This window comes from Gallinula chloropus (genome assembly GCF_964237585.1).
Source record: "Gallinula chloropus genome assembly, chromosome: 19".
NCBI lineage: Eukaryota > Metazoa > Chordata > Aves > Gruiformes > Rallidae > Gallinula > Gallinula chloropus.
This window is the reverse complement of record NC_140104.1, coordinates 13,955,091-13,979,324: the sequence shown is the minus strand read 5'-3', so window position 1 is coordinate 13,979,324 and position 24,234 is coordinate 13,955,091. Positions and strand designations below refer to the sequence as shown.

The 24,234-nt window shown below is 50.2% G+C and overlaps 1 protein-coding gene across 1 annotated transcript; it reads right to left on the bottom strand.

Annotated features, from left to right (window-relative positions):
* Positions 1 to 4,659: 4,659 nt before the first annotated feature.
* Positions 4,660 to 5,586, bottom strand: LOC311199255 (olfactory receptor 14A16-like; the record flags this gene model as incomplete). The annotated part of the gene is made up of 1 exon (XM_084273314.1): positions 4,660 to 5,586. One exon carries the CDS (start codon positions 5,584 to 5,586, stop codon positions 4,660 to 4,662), a length of 927 nt encoding a protein of 308 aa, XP_084129440.1.
* Between the last annotated feature and the right edge of the window lie 18,648 nt (positions 5,587 to 24,234).

Sequence of the window (24,234 nt, the reverse complement as noted above, 5' to 3'; positions counted from 1 at the left end):
TAATTACCCCCACCCCTTCATTTTCACCTCCAAATCCCCTCATATCTCACCCAAACACTACTCTACTCCCTCCAGATGCCCTCCCTTCTGCAATCATGGGTGCCCCCCACACCTTCATCCTGCCCCCCAGCCCACCCTTAATCCTTCCCAGGTACCCTGGCAGGCACTCCCCCGTCCCCCCCGTATTCCCTTTGACCCCCTACTTCCCCCAAAGAAATCCCACTTATACACCCCCAGCACTGCCTACACCGCTCCCAGGGTCATTCCAGAACCCATAGATTCCTCCCTCAATCCCCAGCACTGCATTAAACCCACAGCACCACTGCTGGCCGCCCAACAACCCAAAACCCCCTCCTTTCCTCCTCAAATAACTCCATATCTCCCCCTAGCACCCTCTATGCTCCCTGCTGCAATGTCCCTTGGACCACCTTTGGGTTCACCTCCTACCCGCTTAACCTCCACTCCAAACCCAACATTATAGCTACACAGTGACCCTGGTTGCCCCCAAAGCCCTCTAGAAAGCCCAAACCCCACACTTCCCACCCAAAATCCCCCCATGTCCCCTGCAGCACTACTCTACATCCCCCATGCCACAACTCCTCAGTGCTAAGGGTTCCCCCAGCACAACTTATGTACCCTCAGCAAAACATTATCAGCCCAGAAAACTCTATACCCCCCAGCCCCATATTACTCACCCAAAGCCCTTCCTTTTCAACTTCAAATTCCACCATATCTCCCCCAGCATCCCGCTTCAACCCCTAAGCCCCCCCAGCAACAGTAAATGTCATCCCTCCCTCCCCAGCCTTATCTTAAACCCCAATCACTTTGATACCCCCAAACACCATATTATTACCCCAAAACCCGCTGTAGCAGAGGGGAAATATGGTGCTGAGGGGGTGTGCAAGTAAGTGCTTGGCAGGAGAAAGGTGTCTTTTATGTTAGTGCTGAGATCAGCCATGTTCAGTCTTGTATTGGCCATCTTGCTTTGCATTGTCCTTCTTCTGCTGACTTGTTTTGCTCCTGGGAATGAGCTGTAGGTCCTGAGTCTGGTTATCTGAAGACAGGGAAGGGACTGGCATGGATAGAAGTAAAGCAGGTGTGTGAATAGCAGCCACACAGAGGAAAAGGGATGAGGAGAAAATGCCTTTGTCCTACACTGGAAAAAGCCCAACGCCAGCCCCATCCCCTGATAAAGCAAGGAAATGGGAATAGCACTTCTGAAGGTAATGGAGACTTTGCAACAGATGTGCCACAGGATCACAGAACGTTAGGAGTGTGAGGGGACCTCGAAAGATCATCTAGTCCAACCCCACAGCCAGAGCAGGATCACCCAGACTAAATCACACAGGAACGCATCCAGACGGGTTTGAATGTCTCCCAAGGAGGAGACTCCACAACCTCTCTGGGCAGCCTGTTGATAAGGTCACCCCTCAGTCTCCTCTTCTCCAAGCTAAAGAGGCCCAGCTTCCTCAGCCTCTCCTTATAAGGAAGGTGTTTCACCCCCTTAACCATCTTGGTAGCCCTATGATGGACTCTTTCAATAAGTTCTGTGTCCTTCTTGAATTGAGGGGCATGGAATTGAACCCACTATTCGAGGCACAGTCTGATCAGGGCAGAGGAGAGGGGGACAAGGACCTCTCTTGACCTACTAACCACACCGCTTCTAATACACCCTAGGATGCCACTGGCCTTCTTAGCCAGGAGGGCACATTGCTGGTTCATGGTCATCCCATTGTCCACCAGGACACCAAGGTCTCTCTCACCTATGCTACTCTCCAAGAAGCCAGTCCCCAACCTATACTGGTACCTGAGGTTGCTCATGTCTAGTTGCAAGACCCTACACTTGCTCTTGTTAAATCTCATTAAACTTCTCCCCACAAGTAGCAGAGCCAATAACCACTCCAAATACACGAAATAGTCATGAGGCAATCACAGTCCTGCCCTGATGTCATGCGCTGGGGAGCTGGAAGAAAATTCCTGAAGTTTGACCAAAAGTTAACCTTGATGAAGTTTGTGGGTTATACCGAACTCAGCAGGGAAAGTAGACATGTGGGAAGGGATTGCCACCTGCTAAGAAGATATGGACAGGCTGGAAGAGTGAGCAAGGTCAAGTGTAGCGTCTAGGAGATGGGAAAGCATAATCCAGGAACACAGCACTGACTGGGATCCACCTGGCTGGAGAAGAGCTCTGTGGAAAGGGACCTGGGGGTTCTTGTGAACAAGCAGCTCACTAGGAATAAACAGAGTGCTGCTGCAGCAAACAGCTCTGAGGCGCCTCAGCATGGGGATCACCAGCAGACATAAAGAAGTCACTGTCCCACTCTACTAAGCACTTGTCAGGCCACACCTGGAATACTGGGTGCAGTTTTGGTCACTGCTGCTCTAAAAAAATGTTCTGTCCAGTCTGGAGAAGGTCCAGAGAAGGGCCACAAAGACGATCCAAGGCCTGGGCAGCCTGTCATCTGAGGAAAGGCTGAGGGAGCTGGTTTTGTTCAGCCACCAGAAAAAAAAAGCTTAGGTAAGACCTCATTAACAGGTCCCAGTACTGAAACGCTGTCTACAAAGAAGGGAGAGACTCCTGGTTTTAGAAGGAATCACATGGAATAGCTGAGGAATAATGGGTGCAAGTTCCTGCTGGAGAGATTCCCACAGGACATAGGAAGAAACTTTTACCCTGAGAACAAGGGTTTGCACAATGTTCCATGGGAAATGATGGATTCCCCAACATCAGACATTTGTAAGAGTCAGTGGGATGGGGTGTGGGGCCAGTTGGTCTGTGTGGTGCTTTTCTTGAGACTGAGCCCTTGCCAAAAATGGTTGGACCAAATAGTCCCTGAGTTCCCTTTCAGCCGGGTACTCTGTGTTTGTCTGAGTCTAGTAATATCAGCACTGTCCTCCAAAAGCATTCTCATGAGTTGAGCCCTCCTGTTTTGACCCTCAGACAGCTACAACAGTGGTTCTGTTCCGAGAAGAGGGGGAGCAGACTGTGAGGACATGAGGCTTCATCCAGTGGCTCACTGCAATGTCATTTAGAAAGGATCTCTTGGTTTTATTTCTTATTTCTCACCTTCTTTAACACCTGTTGCTGTCACTTGGTTAGTGGCACCACAAGTTGGAGAGCCATCTGCAAGCACACAGGAACCATTAACACAATGGAGCGTCACTTCAAACAAACCTTGAGAAACTCTGGGATTTGATTTGAATAAAAATATCGAGAAGATTCCCATCCAGAAGAGATCTTCTTATTCTGATCTTAATTATCTGGGGTGGAATTAATTTTCATGTGGTCAGCACCTGAGGTGAAACCACGAGAAAAGGTTCCAGCACAACACCCCCACATCAAGGCAGCTCAGACATGATGGGTGGAGAACTGGCTGCAATGAAAAGAATTTGGGCATTGCAGGGGATGCTATAGCAGTCAGAGGTGCTGAACAGGAATTTGGCCATGAGCACGCTGGGCTGCAGTGTCAGGAGTGTGGCCACACAGACAACGGCTGTTCTGATCCATATGGACTCAGTACTGGTGTGGCCAAGTCTGGAGCAGTCAGTCCCAGTGTGGGGCTTCCCGGTCTGGAGGAAGGGGAGGAACTGTCACATGGTCTGATAAAAATCTACCAGGATATGTTTAGGGGACTTGTGTGGAGAGGCTGAGAGGCCTGGGCTTCTTTAGCCTGGGGAAGGGGAGGCTGAGGGAAGCACTCTGTGATATGTGGAAAGAACATGAGAAGTCCACTGAAACTACAGCTGTGAAGGTCAGAGTGGAGGTGAGGATAAAGAAATGTCACTCTGAGGGTAGTGCTGTGGTGCTAAAAGTCTCTTGAAGGAAATGTGGATGAGCTGGTGGCTTTGTGTTTGTGGGAACAGCTGGTGAGGAGGGAGAGACAGCAGTACAGGCAGGGACATCCTGGGGTAACAACAAGGTGGGGAAGGGCTTTGGTTACCTGCAGCCTACAAGGAAACAAGCAGAGGTGTGGGACAGTGTGGGATATGCTATGGTTCAGATGGCCGAGGGTGCCGGCCAGGCTGAAAGGGCCTGATAGAAACGAGGTCTTTGCCCCCTTGGCTATGGCGGATGGCCCTGAAACAGAGGCCTCAGAGGAGACACATTGTCCTCACGGCAAAGTGGTGGAGTCACCATCCCTGGTATTATTTAAAAGGTGTGTAGACGTTGTGCTTGGGGACATGGCCGAGAGGTGGACTAGGCAGGTTTAGGCAGCGCTTGGAAACAATGATCGGAAGGGTCTCTTCCAATATAAGAGATTCCATGATTCCATGGCACACTGCCAGGAAACTCCCCTTCTGTCTTGGTGGGAAAGTATTGTCATTGCTGACAAGGAGTCGAGAGGTTCAGCTGATGAAAATGTCCTTGTAAAATTTTTATAAATGTCAGGAAACAATGAAAGAAAGAAAAATTCATGCACATTTCCAGGCATATCTGATGGAAAGAGAGCCCTGCTCGTCATTGCAAAGTCTATGGGTCACGCAAGACCTGGATATACTTAATTAGGAATAAGATGAACTTGTCCCATCTTATTATAGCTTAGACAAAGAAGAAACAAAAAATGCAAACAACTGAAAAAAACTATTCAACACATACTGGTCCTCACGTGAGTTACATGGCCAGTGATATGCAGAAGAAGATGAGCAGTTTATTGCTGCTTAGAAACACCCAGTCATCAGTTTCCACAGGGCATCCTTGAGCTCCTGGTTCCTCATGCTGTAGATGAGGGGGTTCACTGCTGGTGGAAACACCGAGTAAAGAAATGCCAGTATCAGGTCCACAATAAGGGAGGAGATGGAGGGGGGCTTCAGGTTGGCAAACACTGCAGTACTGAGAAACAGGAAGACCACAGCCAAGTGAGGGAGGCAGGTGGAAAATGCTTTGTGCCGTCCCTGCTGCGAGGGGATCCTCAGCACAGCCCTGAAGATCTGCACATAGGACACCACAATGAACACAAAACACCCAAAATCTAAACAGACACTGACCACAATGACCCCAATTTCCCTGACATAGGTGTCTGAGCAGGAGAGCTTGAGGATATGGGGGATTTCACAGAAGAACTGATCAACAGCATTGCCATGGCAGAGGGGCAGTGAAAATGTATTGGCAGTGTGCAGCACAGCATGGAGAAACCCACTGCACCAGGCAGCTGCTGCCATGTGGACACAAGCTCTGCTGCCCAGGAGGGTCCCGTAGTGCAGGGGGTGGCAGATGGCAACGTAGCGGTCGTAGGCCATGACAGTCAGAAGACAGTACTCTGTGACAATCAAAAACACAAAGAAAAAGAGTTGAGCCACACATCCTGTGTAGGAAATGGCCCTGGTGTCCCACAAGGAATTGGACATGGACTTGGGAATGGTGGTGGAGATGTAGGCAAGGTCAGTAACAGAGAGATTGAGGAGGAAGAAGTACATGGGGGTGTGGAGGTGGTGGTCACAGGCTATGGTGATGATGATGAGGCCATTGCCCAGGAGAGCAGCCAGGTAGATGCCCAGGAAGAGGCAGAAGTGCAAGAGCTGCAGCTCCTGTGTGTCTGCAAAGGGCAGGAGGAGGAACTGGCTGATGGAGCTGCTGCTGTTGGACATCTGCTGCTGTCAAGTGTGGAGACCTGTCCAAGAAGTAAAAGGCAAAGTGAGAAGTTAGGGAACTCTTTTTTTAACAGAAAACCTCTTCCAATTGTAATGGAATACACTCAGATTGACTCTCTGTATTCAGGAAGCCTTTTGTCAGGTCCCTTTTGGGAGGTCTGTTTTGTGCTGGCTTGAGTGTGTCACTGCTGGGAGGAGGGTTGGCTGTGGGCTCTTGAGAACTCAGTCCTCTCTGGCAGCAGCCAGTAAATCGAAGGATGGTGTGATCTCAGACTAAATCCCCTGTGGATAGGAATGAGCTTTTCAGCACTGTCACTCCAGTTTCTCCCAAGGACAGAGTGGAGCTTTGGTTTTCTCCTGCCTGTACCTGAGGAGTGTTTCTTCTGTCAGAACTCACTGACATTGATACTGCAGTGCCAATGAAACCTTCCCCTGAGTGCAGAGTGGGGAGAGCTGCTGTGTCCATCAGCCCTGCTCTCAGCTGCCCTGTGCTGGACGCTCTGTGATCACACCCTGCTCTTCCCTCCAGAAGAAACTGGACCCCACAGAGAGCTGAGGAATCCGGTCTCACAGAGCAGAGCTCCAAAGCCCTCCTGCGGTCTCATCCTACCCAAGGAGGATCTCAGCTCCCCGCTCCCAGCCAGGGACACACAGGGCTCAGTGCAGCTGCCCACACACAGGTGATGAGTGGCATTGCCATGGCCTCTGTGCCGAGATGTCTCCTGGATGGGGCTCCTCTCTGGGGCACAAGAGTCCCTGGGAGAGTGGTGCCATTGTGGGGGGCAGCCTGCAGCCCAGCAGGAGCTGCCTGGAAAACCTCAGTCCTAAAGATGGGGGTCCCGAAGTGAGGGTCAGCTCAGTGCCAGCCCCACCAATGGACGTGCTCAAAGACCCACGTAATGGTGGGACAAAGGCAGCAAGGACAGGAGGGGATACAGCAGGAAATGCTGCAGCAAAATCTTTAGGGTCAGGAACAGACAGACAGGCACTCAGGGGTTTCTCCTCACTGCTGGTTTGGCTGCCAAGGAGAAGACTCAGCCTGAAACCCTGTAACTCTGGTTGCAGAGCCTGTGCTGGGTGGCAGAAACCAGGGGGTGGGTGTCGGAAAGTGTCAGGAAGGTCCCAAATCCCCACTGCCAGGGCATTTCTGGGAGCAGCTCCTCCCTCCCTGATTGTGTCTCTGCTGCCTCGAGCTGTCCCTGCAGATGCCTCTCTTTGCTCATCTCACCTCCTGCTCTGTGCTCACAGACCTCATCCAACCTGCCCTGTGCTCAGCTCTGCTCTGCAGACCCCTCCTGGTGTCAGGGTACTGCCCCAGGGAACCTCTGTGTGTGCAGGGCTCAGCCCAGGCTCCAACATCTTCATGAGAATCAAGGTTTCACTGCATATTCTCAAGGGGAGAAATAAGTTCTCATCTACCACACTCAGCACAGCCCACAGGAGAGGAAAAGTCAAAGCAAAGACTCTGCCTTTGCAGAAATATTCTCTTTGGCATGTCTCAAGGATCAGCTCTGGCTGGGAGCAAAGCTGACCCAGGCAGCACTTTCTTACAGCAGAAGGACCTTACGTTGCCCTTCCCTGGGTCACTGCTTTAACCCAGAGGTGCTGTCTATATCCCTGTGGAAAGCCCAGCAGGCAGGCTGAGTGCTGTCCCTGGCAGCAGCAGAGTCCCGGCCCCAACACAAAGACCTCAGGGTCAAAAGGACCCTGCTTGCAAGGAGAGCCCTGGGCACCCCTCAGCCATGCCCAGGAGAAGACAGCTGTCCTGCCCTGTCCCTCTGATGGGGCAGAAGGGCATCCCTTCCAGGCAGCACTTCCTGGTCCTAGAGAGAACCTTTTTTCCTGACAGACCCCACACACTATGCCATGTCCCAGCTTTAGGAGATCCCTCCAGGAACAGAACCTGCATTGCCCTGCACCCACAGACATACCAGGAACATACTCACAGGTAGAGTGCTGATAATATTTCTCCACTAGTGAGCTCTCAGCATCTGTCAGCTCTCTCAGCCTCTCAGGTCTCCCCTTAATGCCTACAGGCAGTGTCCCCAGCCCTGTGTGCTTGGCAGAGGAGCTACTCTGTGGCAGAGCTGTCCCTCATCAGTGCTGTAATGTTTCATGAGCTCCCACTGTCCCAGGAGTCCAGCCCAGCTACAGCAGAGGAGCAGGTGAAGGCGTCACACACTCCTCGTCTCCTCTGAGGTATTCCCGAATCTCCAGGGATCCAACCTGGAAAGACGGTGAAGTCCTCCCTGCCATCTGCTCTCTAGTCTGGGGAGATATCCTCCTGTCCAGCGGAGTCCTTTCTCCTGATCAAACACGAGCTGGGCAGAAGAATCACTTTTTCTTGTCTCCACATGAGACAGGACCCCCAGAAGATGACGGGAAGGGGACTCTTTCCCCTTGGGGAGGGGATGCAGCTCTGGCACATGGCTGCCTCAATCCAACCAAAGCTGAGATTCCTCTTCCCACAGTTCCAGTGGGCACAAAAGAGGCACCTGCTTCCTGGGAGCTGCTGGTCCCAGCTCTCATAAGAGTTATTGGGAGGGAGGCCAAGAAGCAGATGTTAAAACACCAACACCCAGTGAAACCTGAGGGGCCAGAGGTGTTCCAAGAGACGTGCAGGGAGATCCAAGGTCAAGGAATCACAGAACGTTAGGAGTTGGAAGGGACCTCAAAAGGTCATCTAGTCTGACCCCCCTGCCAGAGCAGGATCACCTGGACTAAAGCACACAGGAACACATCCAGGTGGGTGTGAATGTCTCCAGAGGAGGAGACTCCACAACCTCTCTGGGCAGTCTGTCCCAGGGCTCTGGCACCCTCACAGTGAAAGAGTTTCTCCTTACATTCACATGGAACTTCCTCTGCTCCAGCTTTTACCCATTGACCTGAATAAGGCCACCCCTCAGTCTCCTCTTCTCCAAGCTAACGAGGCCCAGCTCCCTCAGCTCAGGGGTACTGGCCAGCATTGCCCCTCTGCAGAAAGAGGACCAGCTCAGAGGACATTGGGACAGGCTCCTGGAATGGCTGCATGTGAAACGTGGCCAGGCAGGATCCAAGGATTCCCACAGGGAGGCACATGCCAGGGGGTGGCCTGTCACTGGGAAGCTTGCCCCACCTGGCTCTGGGCCTATGAACAATGCTGCCTGTGGTTAGAGCGGCACCCCATGGAAGAGACCCCCCTCCAGCTGAGAGAGAAAAAGACCCTTTGGGAGGCCTGGCAAATTGACTCTATTGGATCCCTTGGGAAGGCAGAGGGGAAACAATAGTATTAGTGGGAGTGGAAATCATTTCTGGCCTAGTCCCAGCCCAGGCATTTCCAGGAGCAGCAGGAGAACAGCCAGGGAGGGCCTGACAAACTGGTTTCACTTTCTGCCAACCCCCAGTCTGTTCATTTAGACCAGGGCAGTCATTTCACTGCTGCCAAGGGGCAGGAGTGGGCCAAGGAAGGAGGAGTCAGGTGGGGATTTCACACCCCATGTTTCCCCCAAGCTAATGGGATAGTGGGGAGAACTAATGGGCTTTTGAAAGGGTTTCTAAAAGCTCACAAGCCACACTGGGCAGAACGACTCTGGGATGCAGTTCCCTGAGTCAGTGATTGTGGGAGAATAATTGGATGTCCCATCTAAATGCCTTTTGTTCCAAACCCCATCTTTAATCCCCAAACCCCACACTCCCAGCACCACAGAAAAGCCAGTTTTCTCTCCTGGTCAGCCAGTCTTGGTAGAAATGCTGACCATTGGGACCGTTCCCCTCGTCCTGGCTGAGCCCCTCAACAAATACGCTTGGAAAGCAAAAGATGCCCATGGGAAGGAACACAAAGTCAATACAAGGTGGATCATTCCATCCTTCTAATAACAGTCAACGACCAGTTCCTTAATACAAACTGAGTCTGGGTTTTTTCTCTTTACTTTTCCAGATGGAATCTCTGACACCTGCTTGAAGGAATAGATGAAGCTGTTAATTGTCTGTATAGTTTAGTTAATAACTGCTTTATTAATATTTATAGGAGGTTTAGCAGACTATCACAAACATTGTTTTGGTCGACCACTATCACCACCTTTAATATCTGGGGAAACATTTGTTCTCCCCTCTTCAGCCTGGGGTGGCAAAATGGATTTATAACTTTAGGCCAGCAGGTGCCCAACGCTTTTAACCTGACAAATTGGTGGGGATGTTGGAGCCCTTCAGGATTTAAAGACTGGCCATGGACATTGAAACAATATCCCTAAAATGGCTTTTGAGTTATCTAAGTGACATAACCATTGGTAATGATTCATTCTATTGGAATGAGGAAGCAAACCCATGGAAAACCCCAGTTCCAGAAAAGGGGGAATATTGTCTGAATCAGAATGACAACAATGGAGGTTTTGTGGCTCGTAGTGTGTGTGATTGGACCTTCAGGTGTGGAAATCCTTGTACCTTCCTTGGGTGTCAACCCATTAATTGTGCAACTTATAATCACTCTTTTCCTGTCAAAGGTGACATGTTATGTTGCATGTTAAGCAACACCACTGATGAGCAAAACTCATCCCTCAACAGGTAAGTTGGGCATGGGTCAATGAAATTGGTCATAAGAAATGATTTGATAGCTTTTGGTCTTATAGGAATCTTATGGGAGTTGAGATACTGAGGGAATGCAACCCTTTGGCTTGTGGCAGAACCTGGTTGGCATAACCAACCAGGAAGTTACCATTCAGTGTAACTATAGCAATCGGGTAGGAGCATGGAGAGGCAATCTTTGGATTAACGGAATAAAATCAAATAATAGAATAAAGAATACTTTGGGCTTAAAAACACTATTTTAATCTCCCTGTAGTTCTGATTTAAGACTCAAAGGGAAAGGACCATTTGGCTTTAAATATCATTACTGGATTTGTGGCCACCATGCTTATTGAAAATGACCAAATAATTGGAGCAGAACATGTTATGTAGGTTATATACACCCCTTCTTTTTGTTGTTGTTGTGTCCAGACCAAAGTGGAAACAGTTTGGGAATTAAGGTCTATGACGACCTCAGTCGATATCGAGGGTCCCTTGATGTTTCTATAGCAGGTGGGAGTAGCCAGTCCTGGGGAAAAGACAGGTGGACCCTCCAATGTGTCGTACAACATTTTGGACCTGCAACCTAGAATCCTAACGAATGGATTAGGGCTGCTCGAGACCCAGTCTATAATCTAAATCGCATCATTCCTCTACAAGCCATCATAGGAATTATTACTAATGACACAGCTCATGCCCTCCATCTATTGACCAATCAGGGGGCACAAATGCGAAGAGCTATATTAACACATCACATGGTTCTCAATTACCTGCCAGCCAAAGGAGGAGGCATTTGTGGCAATAAATGATTCTAATTGTGGTTTGAAAATAGATGACAATGGCAAGGTTGTTAAACAAACCACAGCCAGAATACAGAAGTTAGCCCATGTCCCCATTTAAACATGGGAAGGCTGGGACATTGATATGTTTTCCTGGCTCCCCATTGGGCCACGGGTTAAGTGAATCCTATTTTATTTGACATGTGGATTCACCACATTGTTGTTTTTACCACGTATTATTCCATGTTTTATAGAAGTGGTTCAACATGTCGTAGCCAATAGGCAATTTGTAACTCCTGCTTCACCTGAGGGCGTTAAAGAAATGCCCAACGACACCGTCAGCAGTATGGATCATATTAAAGAGGGTGTTTTTACTTGCCTTTGCTTAAATCTAGAACAGAAGTTTTGAGACCCCAACAAAACATGTGCCTTAGACTAAGGGGGTGTGGAAATCCATTTTCCTACTGTGTATGCCGACCCCAAACAGAATAGACCAGGGCAGCAGACCACATGAACCACAAAGGCCACAATCACTCTGCTTTGTATCACCAAAACCACACAGGTACCAGAATGCATAGATGTTGATAATAGAATCACAGACTGGTCTGGGTTGGAAGGGACCCCAAGGATCATACAGTTCAAACCCCCCTGCCACAGGTGTCGGTAGATAGGGCCTTGCAGTCGGAAGATTTCGAGCTGTATGGAAAGGTAGGAACCCCCCCTCTCCTTAGGTAACCAATAGGTAGCCGGTGAGGTAAGCGGATGGAAGTGACATCCTATCCCTGGGGTATAAAGCCCCATGCCCCTCTCTAATAAACGCCATTTGCCGTCCAGCACATTGGTGTCTGTGAGCTGATGGACCGTGCTGCCAGAGTGTGGCGCTGTTGCTGTTCCTGAACCAGGTCGCCACGCCTAACAAAGGCAACAATTGGTGCTGGAAAACTGGGAAACTCGCCTGGATTCGGGTGAACGGTGGCCGGAGCGGCAGGACCAGCCCGGCAGAGGGGACGCCCTCGGACCCGCAAGGAGGATGGAAGCACTTGTGAAGGTTGTATTGGGATCGCGTACGCAGTGGGGTATTGAGTGTGAGGCTAAAGATTTTAGTCTCGCCGTTGCAAGACTTAGAAATCAGGGTCATTGACCAGCAGGTTGATATTCTCTATCCTAAGGTGTGGGGGAAGTGTACTAATGCTTTGGCTGAGGAAAGTATGTCCTCAGGTAGTGGGAAAAATCTGAAATCGTGGGGGAGGGTCGTACAGGCACTCCGGAAGGCTATACAAGAGCAGGACACTTGGAGGGCAGCAAAAGAATGTTTGTTGGTCACCCCAAAATTGGGAATTGGGGCGGCGACACAAACTTTGCAGCCCCCAGACTGTGATAAGCTTGCCGAGCACAAAGATCGAGAGGGCGATACGCCACCTCCATACCTGAACCCTGATCCGCTCACAGAGAGTCAGGAGCGAGCTAAAACTTTTGACGGGGGGGCAGGAGTGAGCAAAAACTTTTGCAGAGGAGTAGAAGCAAGTGAAAACTCTTACAGAGGGGCAGGAGCGAGTGAAATCTTTCTGGGGTGGGCTAGCTGAGGAGGCCAGTGCTGCCATTAAGATATCAGAATCTCAGGATGGCCGCCGCCATGTGCTCCCCAAGATGGCACCGGCGGAGAAGGGTGGGGAAGGCACGCAAAAAGGGAGGAAATTCTAGAGCTGCCTGGATCACATGAAAAGGAAGGGGAAGAGAAGGGTGGTAGAGATAGAGAAGGAAGGGACAAGAACAGGAGCGACAGGCAGAGAGCCAATCAGAACCCGCTCAAGAAAAGGGGCGGGTCGAGGGGGAGGGAACGAGGATCCACCCACAAAGATGGTGGGCGGGGTCGGAGCCTGACAAAAAGAAGGGTAACACCGGAAATGGCCAGTCAGTCGAGTTCTGGCTCCGACTCGGACACTAGTCGGGGCGAGCAGCTCACAACTGATTCCGACTCAGAAGAGGAAATGAGAATAGAGAAAATAATACACCAAAATATTCGCATCCAAAATAAAAAAGAATCACTAGAGGAAAATATTCCTCTTACGGATTGGAAAAAGATACAAATTGTGTGTGCTGACTGGGCCCCATCAGCCGCGTTAGTGTTCCGGGTCCGGGTGATGCCTGGGAGACAGAGGGCTCACTCGCCAATAAACCCTAAGGATATACAAGCGATCGTTACAGCAATTGCGGATAAGGGGCTTAATTCGGTCATGGTCTCCACTCTCATAGATGGGGTTTTGGAGGAGATGACTTACTTCCCTTTGATATAAAACAAACTTGTAGACTGATTTTTGATGGGGCAGGAATGATCATTTTTTAACAAGAATGGGAGGAGAACTGTGCAAGGCTACTGGCCCAAGCAGTTGGGGACGATCATGCTCTGTGTGGTTCTAGCCTGCAGCGGCTAATGGGTGCAGATCCAGCAATGCTTACCCCTCAGGCACAAGCACAGGGCTTACGGGCCCCTGAGGTCGCAGCAACTACTCATGCAGCCAGAGAAGCTATTAGCACAGTCTCTAGAACCATCACTAGGCCATCACCATGGGCCACAATAAAGCAGAGTGAAAGCAAAAGCTTCACACAATTTGTGGATCGTCTCCAAGCAGCAGTAGACTCGTCAGCGCTGCCTCTGGAAGCAAAAGGCCCGGTCGTAGCAGAATGCTTACGTCAGCAGTGTAATTCAGCAACCAAAGAAATTCTCTGATCACTACCAGCAGGGTCAAATATTGCGGACATGATTAAGCATGTTGCGAGGGAAGAACATTTAGTGCCAATCCAGGCAGCTGTTCACGCCCTAGTAGCCAATGCAGTGGTGTGTTTTAAATGCGGTCAGGTTGGACACATTGGGAGAAATTGCCCTCAGTCTGGAAATCCGCCAATAGCGCTCCCCCCGCGCCAAACTCGGCCCAGGGGACTGTGTTGGGCTTGCAGGAGGAGGGGACATTTTGCCAAAGATTGCAGGGGAAACAATCAGGGAAACTTCAAAGGGAGGGGACTTTCGGGCCGCACCCAGTTCTCTCCCGAGTGGGATACGAGGCGGCCCAATTATATCAGCCACAAATGGGGCAAGGCTATTCCGAACCAATTGCCCCCTCAAGAAGCGACCAATTATATAGTCCAACCAACATTGCAGGCTGACCTACCTTTGCCTCAGGAACAGCAGGGACTACCGTCTGGGGTCGGGAGCCAGGGTGGCCCTGGCTGTAAAATGTGATGACCCGCCGGTGGTGTGGGGAGTTTGCTCCCTTTACAATACTTTAGATGACACCACCATCAGTGTTCCCTTTTTAATTGATACCGGAGCAGACATCACTGACATCCCTGAAACGCACTGGCCCCCACACTGGAAATTGGAAAATGCCCCCATGGTGGGAGGAGTTGGGGGACTAAGTCAAGCCAGAAAGAGCACTCAATTGATAGCAATCACACTCCATACTGAAAAGGGACCAGAATAAACCATCACCCTCTTTCCATATGTCACGTCAGGAGTTGCACGCTTGTTGGGAAGAGACGCTTTAGCCCTATTGAAAGCCAGGGTACTCAGAAATGGGGCACTACCTTGACGTATGGCATCCCATATAATAGCACAGGGCAAGCCATAGTCGAGCGAGCGAACCAAACAGTAAAATCTAAATGAGAACTGTTAGCAAAGGCAGAGGGTTTCACCAATGCCATTCCTACAGGAGACCAAGCACTCCTGTTGTCAACTGCTCTGTTAGCACTGAATCAGTTCCCCAGAGGAGAGGAGGTAAACAGTCCTACCCAAAAACATTGGGCCACTCGGGCACTTGAAGAAGGCCCACCGGTTGTAGTCAGGAATGAGCTGGGAGAATGGGAACAGGGGTGGAGGTTGGTCCTTACGGGACGAGGGTATGCTGCTGTTAAAAAAGACAGCAGAATTAAATGGTGTAAACTGTGAGTTTTTATCCACAGGATCAGATCATCGGGCGCCCCCGTGACCGATACACCCAGCTGGCCGAGGAGGACGACAACCCAGCAAGCATCCTGTCTGCATCCGAGACTCCCAAACCGGCAGAATCCAAACAACGGCAAAACAGCCCCCGTGGCAAAGGGCCACAATGTCTGTATGATTTTACTTTTAGGGTTTGTCGTGCCGTCTACGGGTTTGTATGAACATCGACCGCGGGAATGGGTGTTAGGGAGATGGCAGGATCAGAAAAACTCCAAAGAATCGTCGTAAATATTTTTGTTAAATGCTATTTTCTGAATACTAGATCAATCCAACCAAAATCTTACTCGCACTGTAAGTAGTTTTAGTAGGTATAGGGAGGGGGGAAATGTCGGTAGATAGGGCTTTGTGGTCAGAAGATGTCGCGCTGTACGGAAAGGTAGGACCCCCCCCTCTCCTTAGGTAACCAATAGTAGGAAGCCGGTCAGGTAAGCGGACGGAAGTGACATCCAATCCCTGGGGTATAAGGCCCTGCGCCCCTCTCTAATAAACGCCATTTGCCGTCCACCACATTGGTGTCTGTGAGCTGATGGACCGTGCTGCCAGAGTGTGACGCCGTTGCCGTTCCTGAACCAGGTCACCGTGCCTTGTGAAAGGCAACACAGTGTGCCCTCCTGGCTAAGAAGGCCAATGACACCCTGGGGTGTGGTTCGTAGGTCAAGAGAGGCCTTTCTCCCCCTTGCCCAGGTGAGAATGCACCTGGAATGTTGTGTCCAGTTCTGGGGCTCTCAGTTCAAGAAGGACAGAGAACTCCTTGAAAGAGTCCAGGGCAGGGCCACCAAGATGATTCCTTATGAGGAAAGGCTGAGGGAGCTGGGCCTCTTGAGCTTGGAGAAGAGGAGACTGAGGGGTGACCTTATTCATCTTTATAAATGTGTAAATGGTGAGAGTTGGGAGGATGGAGCCAGGCTCTTCTCAGTGATGGCCAGTGATAAGACAAGGGGCAATGGGTGAAAGGTGGAGCAGAGGAAGTTCCATATGAATGTAAGGAGGAACTTTTTCCCTGTGAGGGTGATGGAGCACTGGGACAGACTGCTCAGTGAGGTTGTGGAGTCTCCTTCTCTAGAGACATTAAAAACCTGCCTGGATTCATTCCTGTGTGATTTAGTCTGGGTGATCCTGCTCTGGCAGGGGAGGTTGGACTAGATGATCTTTTGAGGTCCCTGACAACTCCTAATGTTCTGTGATTCTCTAATTCTGTGATTCCTACCCAAGGGAGTGATCCTAAAAGCTCCTCATGTCCTTTTCAGGCTCTACCAGTGTCCACCTTAGAAACTGCTAAATGCCCAGGTATAGCTCCAAAACAACAGGTTTAAGTGCTGAATGATGTTCCTGGTCTGAAACCTCCCAAGGAAGCCAATAGCAGCCCAAATAACCTTTGAGCTCAGGGCTTTCCTTGGCAAGGGAATGGTCCTAACGATGCCTATGTCATTTTCGTGTGCTAACAATGTCCATATTTCAAACTGATAACTGTCCAGCAGTAGCTCCCAAGCAAGAGGATTGAGGGCAGAAATATGTTCCTGTCCTGAGACCATGCCAGGTAGCCCAGTAGCAGCCTCAGTACCCTTGGGACTCCTTTTGTCCCTACCAAGGGATCGTTCCTAACACTGCCTGACATCATCACCTGGGAAGGAATAACCGCTGGAATCAGTACAGGCTGGGGGATAACCTGTTGGAGAGGAGCTCTGTGGAGAAGGACCTGGGGGTGCTGGTGGGTGACAGGTTGGCCATGAGCCAGCAGTGTGCCCTGGTGTCTAAGAGCGACAATGGGATCCTGGGGGACATAAAAAAGAGAGTGGCCAGCAGGTCAAAGGAGGTGATCTTCCCCCTCTACTCTGCCCTGGTCAGGCCCCACCTGGAGTGTTCTGCCCTGTTCTGGGCTCACCAGGACAAAAAAGACAGGAATCTCCTGGAGAGATTTGAGCAGAGGATATGAATGCAATTAAAGGTCTGGAGCATCTCCCCTGTGAGGAAAGGCTCAGTCAGCTGGGGGTATTCAGCCTTGAGAAAAGAAGGTTAAGAGGGGATCTTATCAATGTTTATAAGTATCTGAAGTGTAGGACACAGGGGAAAATTTTCAGCCTCTTTTCAATGGTCTGTGGGGACAGGACAAGGGGCAATGGCTGCAAGTTGGAGCACAGGAAGTTCCGCACCAACATGCGGAAAGACTTTTTCACAAGTGAGGGTGACAGAGCCCTGGGACAGGCTGCCCAGGGGGGTTGTGAAATGTCCCTCTCTGGAGATATTCAAGACCCCTCTGGACACAGACCTGTGCGACCTGTCCTAGGGAACCTTTTTTGGCTGGGGGTTGGACCCAATGATCTCTTGAGGTCCCCCCAACCCCTACAATTCTGTGACTCTGTGACTGATGGATTGTGAGGCAAGGGGATTGACTGAGACATTGAAAGGTCAGGTAACGGGATTGACTGATAGATAGATGTGAGGAAAAGAGGTTGGCTGATATATAGATTGTGAGGTAAATTGTGAGATAGATAGATAGATAGATAGATAGATAGATAGATAGATAGATAGATAGATAGATAGACAGATAGAGAGGCAAGGGGATTGTGAGGTAAGGGGATTGTGATGTAAGGGGATTGTGAGGTAAAGGGATTGTGAGGTAAGGGGATTGTGAGGTAAGGGGATTGTGAGGTAAAGGGATTGTGAGGTAAGGGGATTGTGATATAAGGGGATCGTGAGGTAAGGAGATTGTGAGGTAAGGGGATTGTGAGGTGAGGGGATTGTGAGGTAAAGGGATTGAGAGGTAAGGGGATTGTGAGGTAAGGGGTTTGTGAGGTATGATGATTGTGAGGCAACGGGTTTATGAAGTAATAGAATTGATTGACAGACAGATTGTGAGGTAAGGGGATTGTGAGGTAAAGGGATTGTGAGGTAAGGGGTTTTTGAGGTAAAGGGATTGTATGGTAAAGTGATTGTGAGTTAAGGAGATTGTGAGGTAAGGGGATTGTGAGGTGAGTGTATTTTGAGGTAAAAGCATTGTGAGGTGTGTCCTGCAGCTTGAGAAACAAAGCCTCAAGCACTGCCAGGTTAAGAGATAACGGGATGGAGCCTTTAGGCCATGAACCTCGGGGAAACTAAACAAGGCAGCATCGTTGCCGGCCCCCTGCTGGAACAGGCTCCAGGAAAGAGTGTCCTCTATTTTTAAGGTATATCTGCTGTCTGAGGAGGTTTTGGAAGTTCTATTAGCATGATAAGTTAGATATGGGGCTGTGACAGCAAAACGTTGACCAATCAGATGTAGCGCAGGAACAGGGTATGTTTGAAAGAAAGCAGCCGTCTGCAGAGCTTATGAAAAGGAATGATTCTTTGCAATGAATCGACTCTTGCTCACATCAAGCTGTGTCCCATCTCTCTCTGTCGCAGCAAATTGGTGCCCCGTGGGAAGACTTTGAACAGCGCCGAGCTGTGCGGCATGCTGCAACTCCAACAGAACGTTGAATGAGCCACTGATAGGAAGTGGGAAGCCTGGCCAGGAATCATCCCTCTGGAAGAGAGCTGAGCTGTGGGTAATATGGGGAATCAACTGTCTTCCCCCGAGAGAGACGTATTTATGACCTTATGAAAGGTCTTCTTCAAAAGCTCAACATTGATCACATTGATCCAAGTTGAGCCCGTTATTCCGGCTCCAAGGGGACCCCAAGCAGGGACCCCTCTCTCTTGTCGCCAGGATCCCGAACAAGGATATAGAGCGACTGAAATAGGAGAGCGTGAGTTTTGGAAACGGCAAAAGATGGTCATACCGGCTGCCCCAGCCTGGCGTCCCCCGAGACGTGTTCCCTGACACCGGGGTCCTCTGAGACAAGTCAGGCGGTGCAGGAATTTAAAGGGATCTCACCGTAAAAAAGTCTCAGGACCGACTGCCCCCCCAACCGAAGACTACGGAGACAAAAGTGTTGCCTCCACGGACAAGGAACCTATCAGACCCGTTCAGCATGAATGGCACCCTTGGCTATCTGCGGCACAGCCTGTCCCACACTGCCTCACACCTCTGCATGTTTCCTTTAGGCTGCAGGGATGCAACACGCTTTCCAATCTCATTCCCACCCCAAGATGGCCCTGCCTGTACTGCTGTCTCTCTGTCCTCAACAGCTGTTCCCACAAACACAAAGCCACCAGCTCATCCACACGCCCTCCCAGTGACTTCTTGCATCACAGCACTATCCTCAAAATGATGTGTTTGCCTACCTTCTGCACCTGGTAATGACATTTCTTTACCCAGTGTTTCCACCAGCTGTCAACCCCTTTCATCTACAGCATGAGGAACCAGGAGCTCAAGGATGCCGTGTGGAAATTGAGGACTGGGTATTTCTAAGCAGTAATAAACTGCTCATCCTCTTCTGCACAGGGCTGGCCATGTAACTCACGTGAGGACCCGTGTGTATTTAGTAGCTTTGTCAGTTGTTGGTTTTTTCCTCCTAGTTTGTCTAGGCTGTAATAACATGGTTCACTTCCATCCTTTCCCAATGCAGCATCACTTGGTCCTGTGTGGCCCAGACACTTTGCAATGACCTGGTATAGAAACATCAAGGGACTCTCGATATCGACTGAGGTCGTCATAGACCTTCATTCCCAAACTGTTTCCACTTTGGTCTGGACACAACAACAACAAAAAGAAGGGGAGTATATAACCTACATAACATATTCTGCTCCAAATATTTGGTCATTTTCAATAAGCATGGTGGCCACCAATCCAGTAATGATATTTAAAGCCAAATGGCCCTTTCCATTTGAGTCTTAAATCAGAACTACAGGGAGTTTCAAAATAAATGGTGTTTTTAAACCCAAAGGATTCTTTATTCTATTATTTGATTTTATTCCATTAATCCAAAGGTTGCATCTGGTTATGCTAACCAGGTTCTGCCACAAGCCAAAGGGTTGGATTCCCTCAATATCTCAACTCCCATAAGATTCCTGTTAGACCAAAAGCTATCATTTCTTATGACCAATTTCATTGACCCATGCCCAATTTAGCCATGGAGGGATGAGATCTGCTCACAAGTGGTGTTGCTCAACATACACCATAACATGTCACCTCTGACAGGAAAAGAGTGATTATAAATTGCACAATAAATGGGTCGACACCCAAGGAAGAAACAAGGATTTCCACACCTGAAGGTCCAATCACACACACTACGACCCACAAACAATCCATTGTTGTCATTCTGATTCAGACAATATTCCCCCTTTTCTGGAACTGGGGTTTTCCATGGGTTTGTTTCCTCATTCCAATAGAATGAATCATTTCCAATGGTTATGTCACTTAGATCACTCAGGAGCCATTTCTGGGATATTGTTTCAAAATCCATGGCCAGTCTTTAAATCCTGAAGGGCTTCCACATCCCCAACCATTTGTCAGGTTAAAAGAGTTGGGCACCTGCTGGCCTAAAGTTATAAATTCATTTTGCCACCCCAGGCTGAAGAGGGGAGCACAGAAGTTTCCCCAGATATTAAAGGTGGTGAGAATGGTCGACCAAAACAATGTTTGTGATAGTCTGCTAAACCTCCTATAAATATTAACAAAGCAGTTATTAACTAAGCTATACAGACAATTAACAGCTTCATCTCTTCCTTCAAGCAGGTGTCAGAGATTCCATCTGGAAAAGTAAAGAGAAAAAACCCAGACTCAGTTTGTATTAAGGAACTGGTCGTAGATTGTCATTAGAAGGATGGAATAATCCACCTTGTATTGACTTTGTGTTCCTTCCCATGGGCATCTTTTGCTTTCCAAGCGTATTTGTTGAGGGGCTCAGCCAGGACGAGGGGAATGGTCCCAATGGTCGGCATTTCTACCAAGACTGGCAGACCAAGAGAGAAAAATGGCATTTCTGATGTGCTGGGGGTTTGGGGATTAAAGCTGGGGGTTTGGGACAAAAGGCATTGAGTCGGGACATCCAATTCTTCCCCAACAATCATTGACTTGGGGAACTGCATCCCAGAGTCGTTCTGCCCAGTGTAGCTTGTGAGCTTTTAAAAACCTTTTCAAAAGCCCATTAGTTCTCCCCACTATCCCATTAGCTTGGGGGTAACACGGGGTGTGAAATCCCCACCTGACTCCTCCTTCCTTGGCCCACTCCTGCCCCTTGGCAGCAGTGAAATGACTGCCCTGGTCTGACTGAACAGACTGGGGGTTGGCAGAAAGCAAAACCAATTTGTCAGGGCCCGCCCTGGATGTTCTCCTGCTGCTCCTGGAAATGCCTGGGCTTGGACTAGGCCAGAAATGATTTCCACTCCCACTAATACTATTGTTTCCCCTCCACCTTCCCAAGGGCTCCAATAGAGTCGATTTGCCAGGCCTCCCAAAAGGTCTTTTTCTCTCTCAGCTGGAGGGGGGTCTCTTCCATGGGGTGCCGCTCTAACCGCAGGCAGCATTGTTCACAGGCCCAGAGCCAGGTGGGGCAAGCTTCCCAGTGACAGGCCACCCCCTGGCATGTGCCTCCCTGTGGGAATCCTTGGATCCTGTCTGGCCACGATTCAAATGCAGCCATTCCAGGAGCCTGTCCCAATGTCCTCTGAGCTGTTTCTCTTTCTGCAGAGGGGCAATGCTGGCCAGTTCCCCTGAGCTGAGGGAGCTGGGCCTCGTTAGCTTGGAGAAGAGGAGACTGAGGGGTGGCCTTATTCAGGTCAATGGGTAAAAGCTGGAGCAGAGGAAGTTCCATGTGAATGTAAGGAGAAACTCTTTCACTGTGAGGGTGCCAGAGCCCTGGGACAGACTGCCCAGAGAGGTTGTGGAGTCTCCTCCTCTGGAGACATTCACACCCACCTGGATGTGTTCCTGTGTGCTTTAGTCCAGGTGATCCTGCTCTGGCAGGGAGGTTGGACTTGATGATCTTTTGAGGTCCCTTCCAACTCCTAAAGTTCTGTGATTCCTTGACCTTGGATCTCCCTGCACGTCTCTTGGAACACCTCTGGCCCCTCAGGTTTCACTGGGTGTAGGTGTTTGAACACCTCCTTCCTGGACTCTCCTTATTAATTCCCCTGGGAGCTGGGACCAGCAGCTCCCAGGAAGCAGGTGCCTCTTTTGTGCCCACTGGAACTGTGGGAAGAGGAATCCCAGCTTTGGTTGGATTGAGGCAGCCATGTGCCAGAGCTGCATCCCCTCCCCAAGGGGAAAGAGTCCCCTTCCCGTCATCTTCTGGGGGTCCTGTCTCATGTGGAGACAAGAAAAAGTGATTCTTCTGCCCAGCTCGTGTTTGATCAGGAGAAAGGACTCTGCTGGACAGAAGGATTTCTCCCCAGACTAGAGAGCAGATGGCAGGGAGGACTTCAGTGTCTTTCCAAGCTGGATCCCTGGAGCTTCAGGAATACCTCAGAGGAGCTGAGGAGTACGTGACGCCTTCAGCTGCTCCTCTGCTGTAGCTGGGCTGGACTCCTGGGACAGTGGGAGCTCATGAAACATTACAGCATTGATGAGGGACAGCTCTGCCACAGAGTAGCTCCTCTGCCAAGCGCACAGGGCTGGGGACACTGCCTGTAGGCATCAAGGGGAGACCTGAGAGTTTGAGAGAGCTGACAGATGCTGAGAGCTCACTGGAGGAGAAATATCCTCAGCACTCTTACCTGTGAGTACGTCCCTGGTATGTCTATGGGTGCAGAGCAATGCAGGTTCTGTTCCTGGAGGGATCTCCTAAAGCTGGGACATTGGACAGTGTGTGGGGTGTGTCAGGAGGAAAGGTTCTCTATAGGACAAGAAAGCGCTGCCTGGAAGGGATGCCCTTCTGCCCCATCAGAGGGACAGGGCAGGACAGCTGTCTTCTCCTGGGCATGGCTGAGGGGTTCCCAGGGCTGTCCTTGTGAGCAGGGTCCTTTTGACCCTGGGGTCTGTGTGCTGGGGCAGGGACTCTGCTGCTGCCAGGGTCAGCACTCAGCCTGCCTGCTGGGCTTTCCACAGGGATATAGACAGCACCTCTGGTTTGAAGCAGTGACCCTGGGAAGGGCAACGTAAGGTCCTTCTGCTGTAAGAAACTGCTGCATGTGTCAGCTTTGCTCCCAGCCAGAGCTGATCCTTGAGAAATTACAAAGAGAATATTTCTGCAAAGGCAGAGTCTTTGCTTTGACTTTTCCTCTCCTGTGGGGTGTGCTGAGTGTGGTAGATGAGAACTTATTTCTCCCCTTGAGAATATGCAGTGAAACCTTGATTCTCATGAAGATGTTGGAGCCTGGGCTGAGCCCTGCACACACAGAGGTTCCCTGGGGCAGTGCCCTGATGGCAGGAGGGGTCTGCAGAGCAGAGCTGAACACAGGGCAGGTTGTATGGGGTCTGTGAGCACAGAGCAGAAGGCGACATGAGCAGAGAGAAGCATCTGCAGAGACAGTTCCAGGCAGCAGAGACATTGTCAGGGAGGGAGAAGGAGCTGCTCCCAGAAATGCCCTGGCAGTGGGGATTTGAGACCTCCCTGACATCCCCAGCAGTGCTGAAACTTTCCCACAGCAACCAGCAGGTTTCTGCCACCCAGCACAGACTCTGCAACCAGATTTACTGGGTTTCAGGCTGAGTCTTCTCCTGGGCAACATAACCCACGTGAGGAGAAACCCCTGAGTGCCTGTCTGTCTGTCCCTGTCCTTCCAGCACTGACTAGAACATTTCTCAATGTTTACCCTCCTGTCATTGCTGTCTGAGTCCCATCATTTCCTGGAGATGTAGTGGAGTTGCCACTGAGCTGACCCTCACGTCAGGACCACCATCTGTAGGACTGTGGACTTTCAGCGTGTCCCTGCTGGGCTGCAGCTGCCTCTCACAATGGCACTGCTCTCCCAGGGACTCTTGTGCCCCAGAGAGGAGCCCCATGCAGGAGACATCTCAGCACAGAGGACGTGGCAATGCCACTCATCACCTGTGTGTGGACAGCTGCACGGAGCCCTGTGTGTCCCTGAATAGGAGAAGGAAGCTGAGATCCTCCTTGGGTAGGATGAGACTGCAGGAGGGCTTTGGAGCTCTGCCCTGTGAGACTGGATTCCTCAGCTCTCAATCAGGAGAAAACCAAAGCTCCAAATCTCTGCTCTGCCCTTGGGTGAAATTGGAGTGACAGTGCTCCTTCCTATCCACAGGGGATTTACACTGAGATCAGGCCATCCTTCCATTCACGTACTGCTGCCAGGCAGGACTGAGTTCTAAAGACCCACAGCCAGCCTTCCTCCCAGCAGTGGCACACTCAAGCCAGCACAAAGCAGACCTCCCAAAAGGGACCTGACAGAAGTCTTCCTGAATACAGAGAATCAGTGTGATTTGGAAACTATTTTCCTCAGAGAATTGTTCCCTAACTTTTCACAGTTCCTTTTCCTTCTTGGACAGGTCTCCACACTTGACAGCAGAAG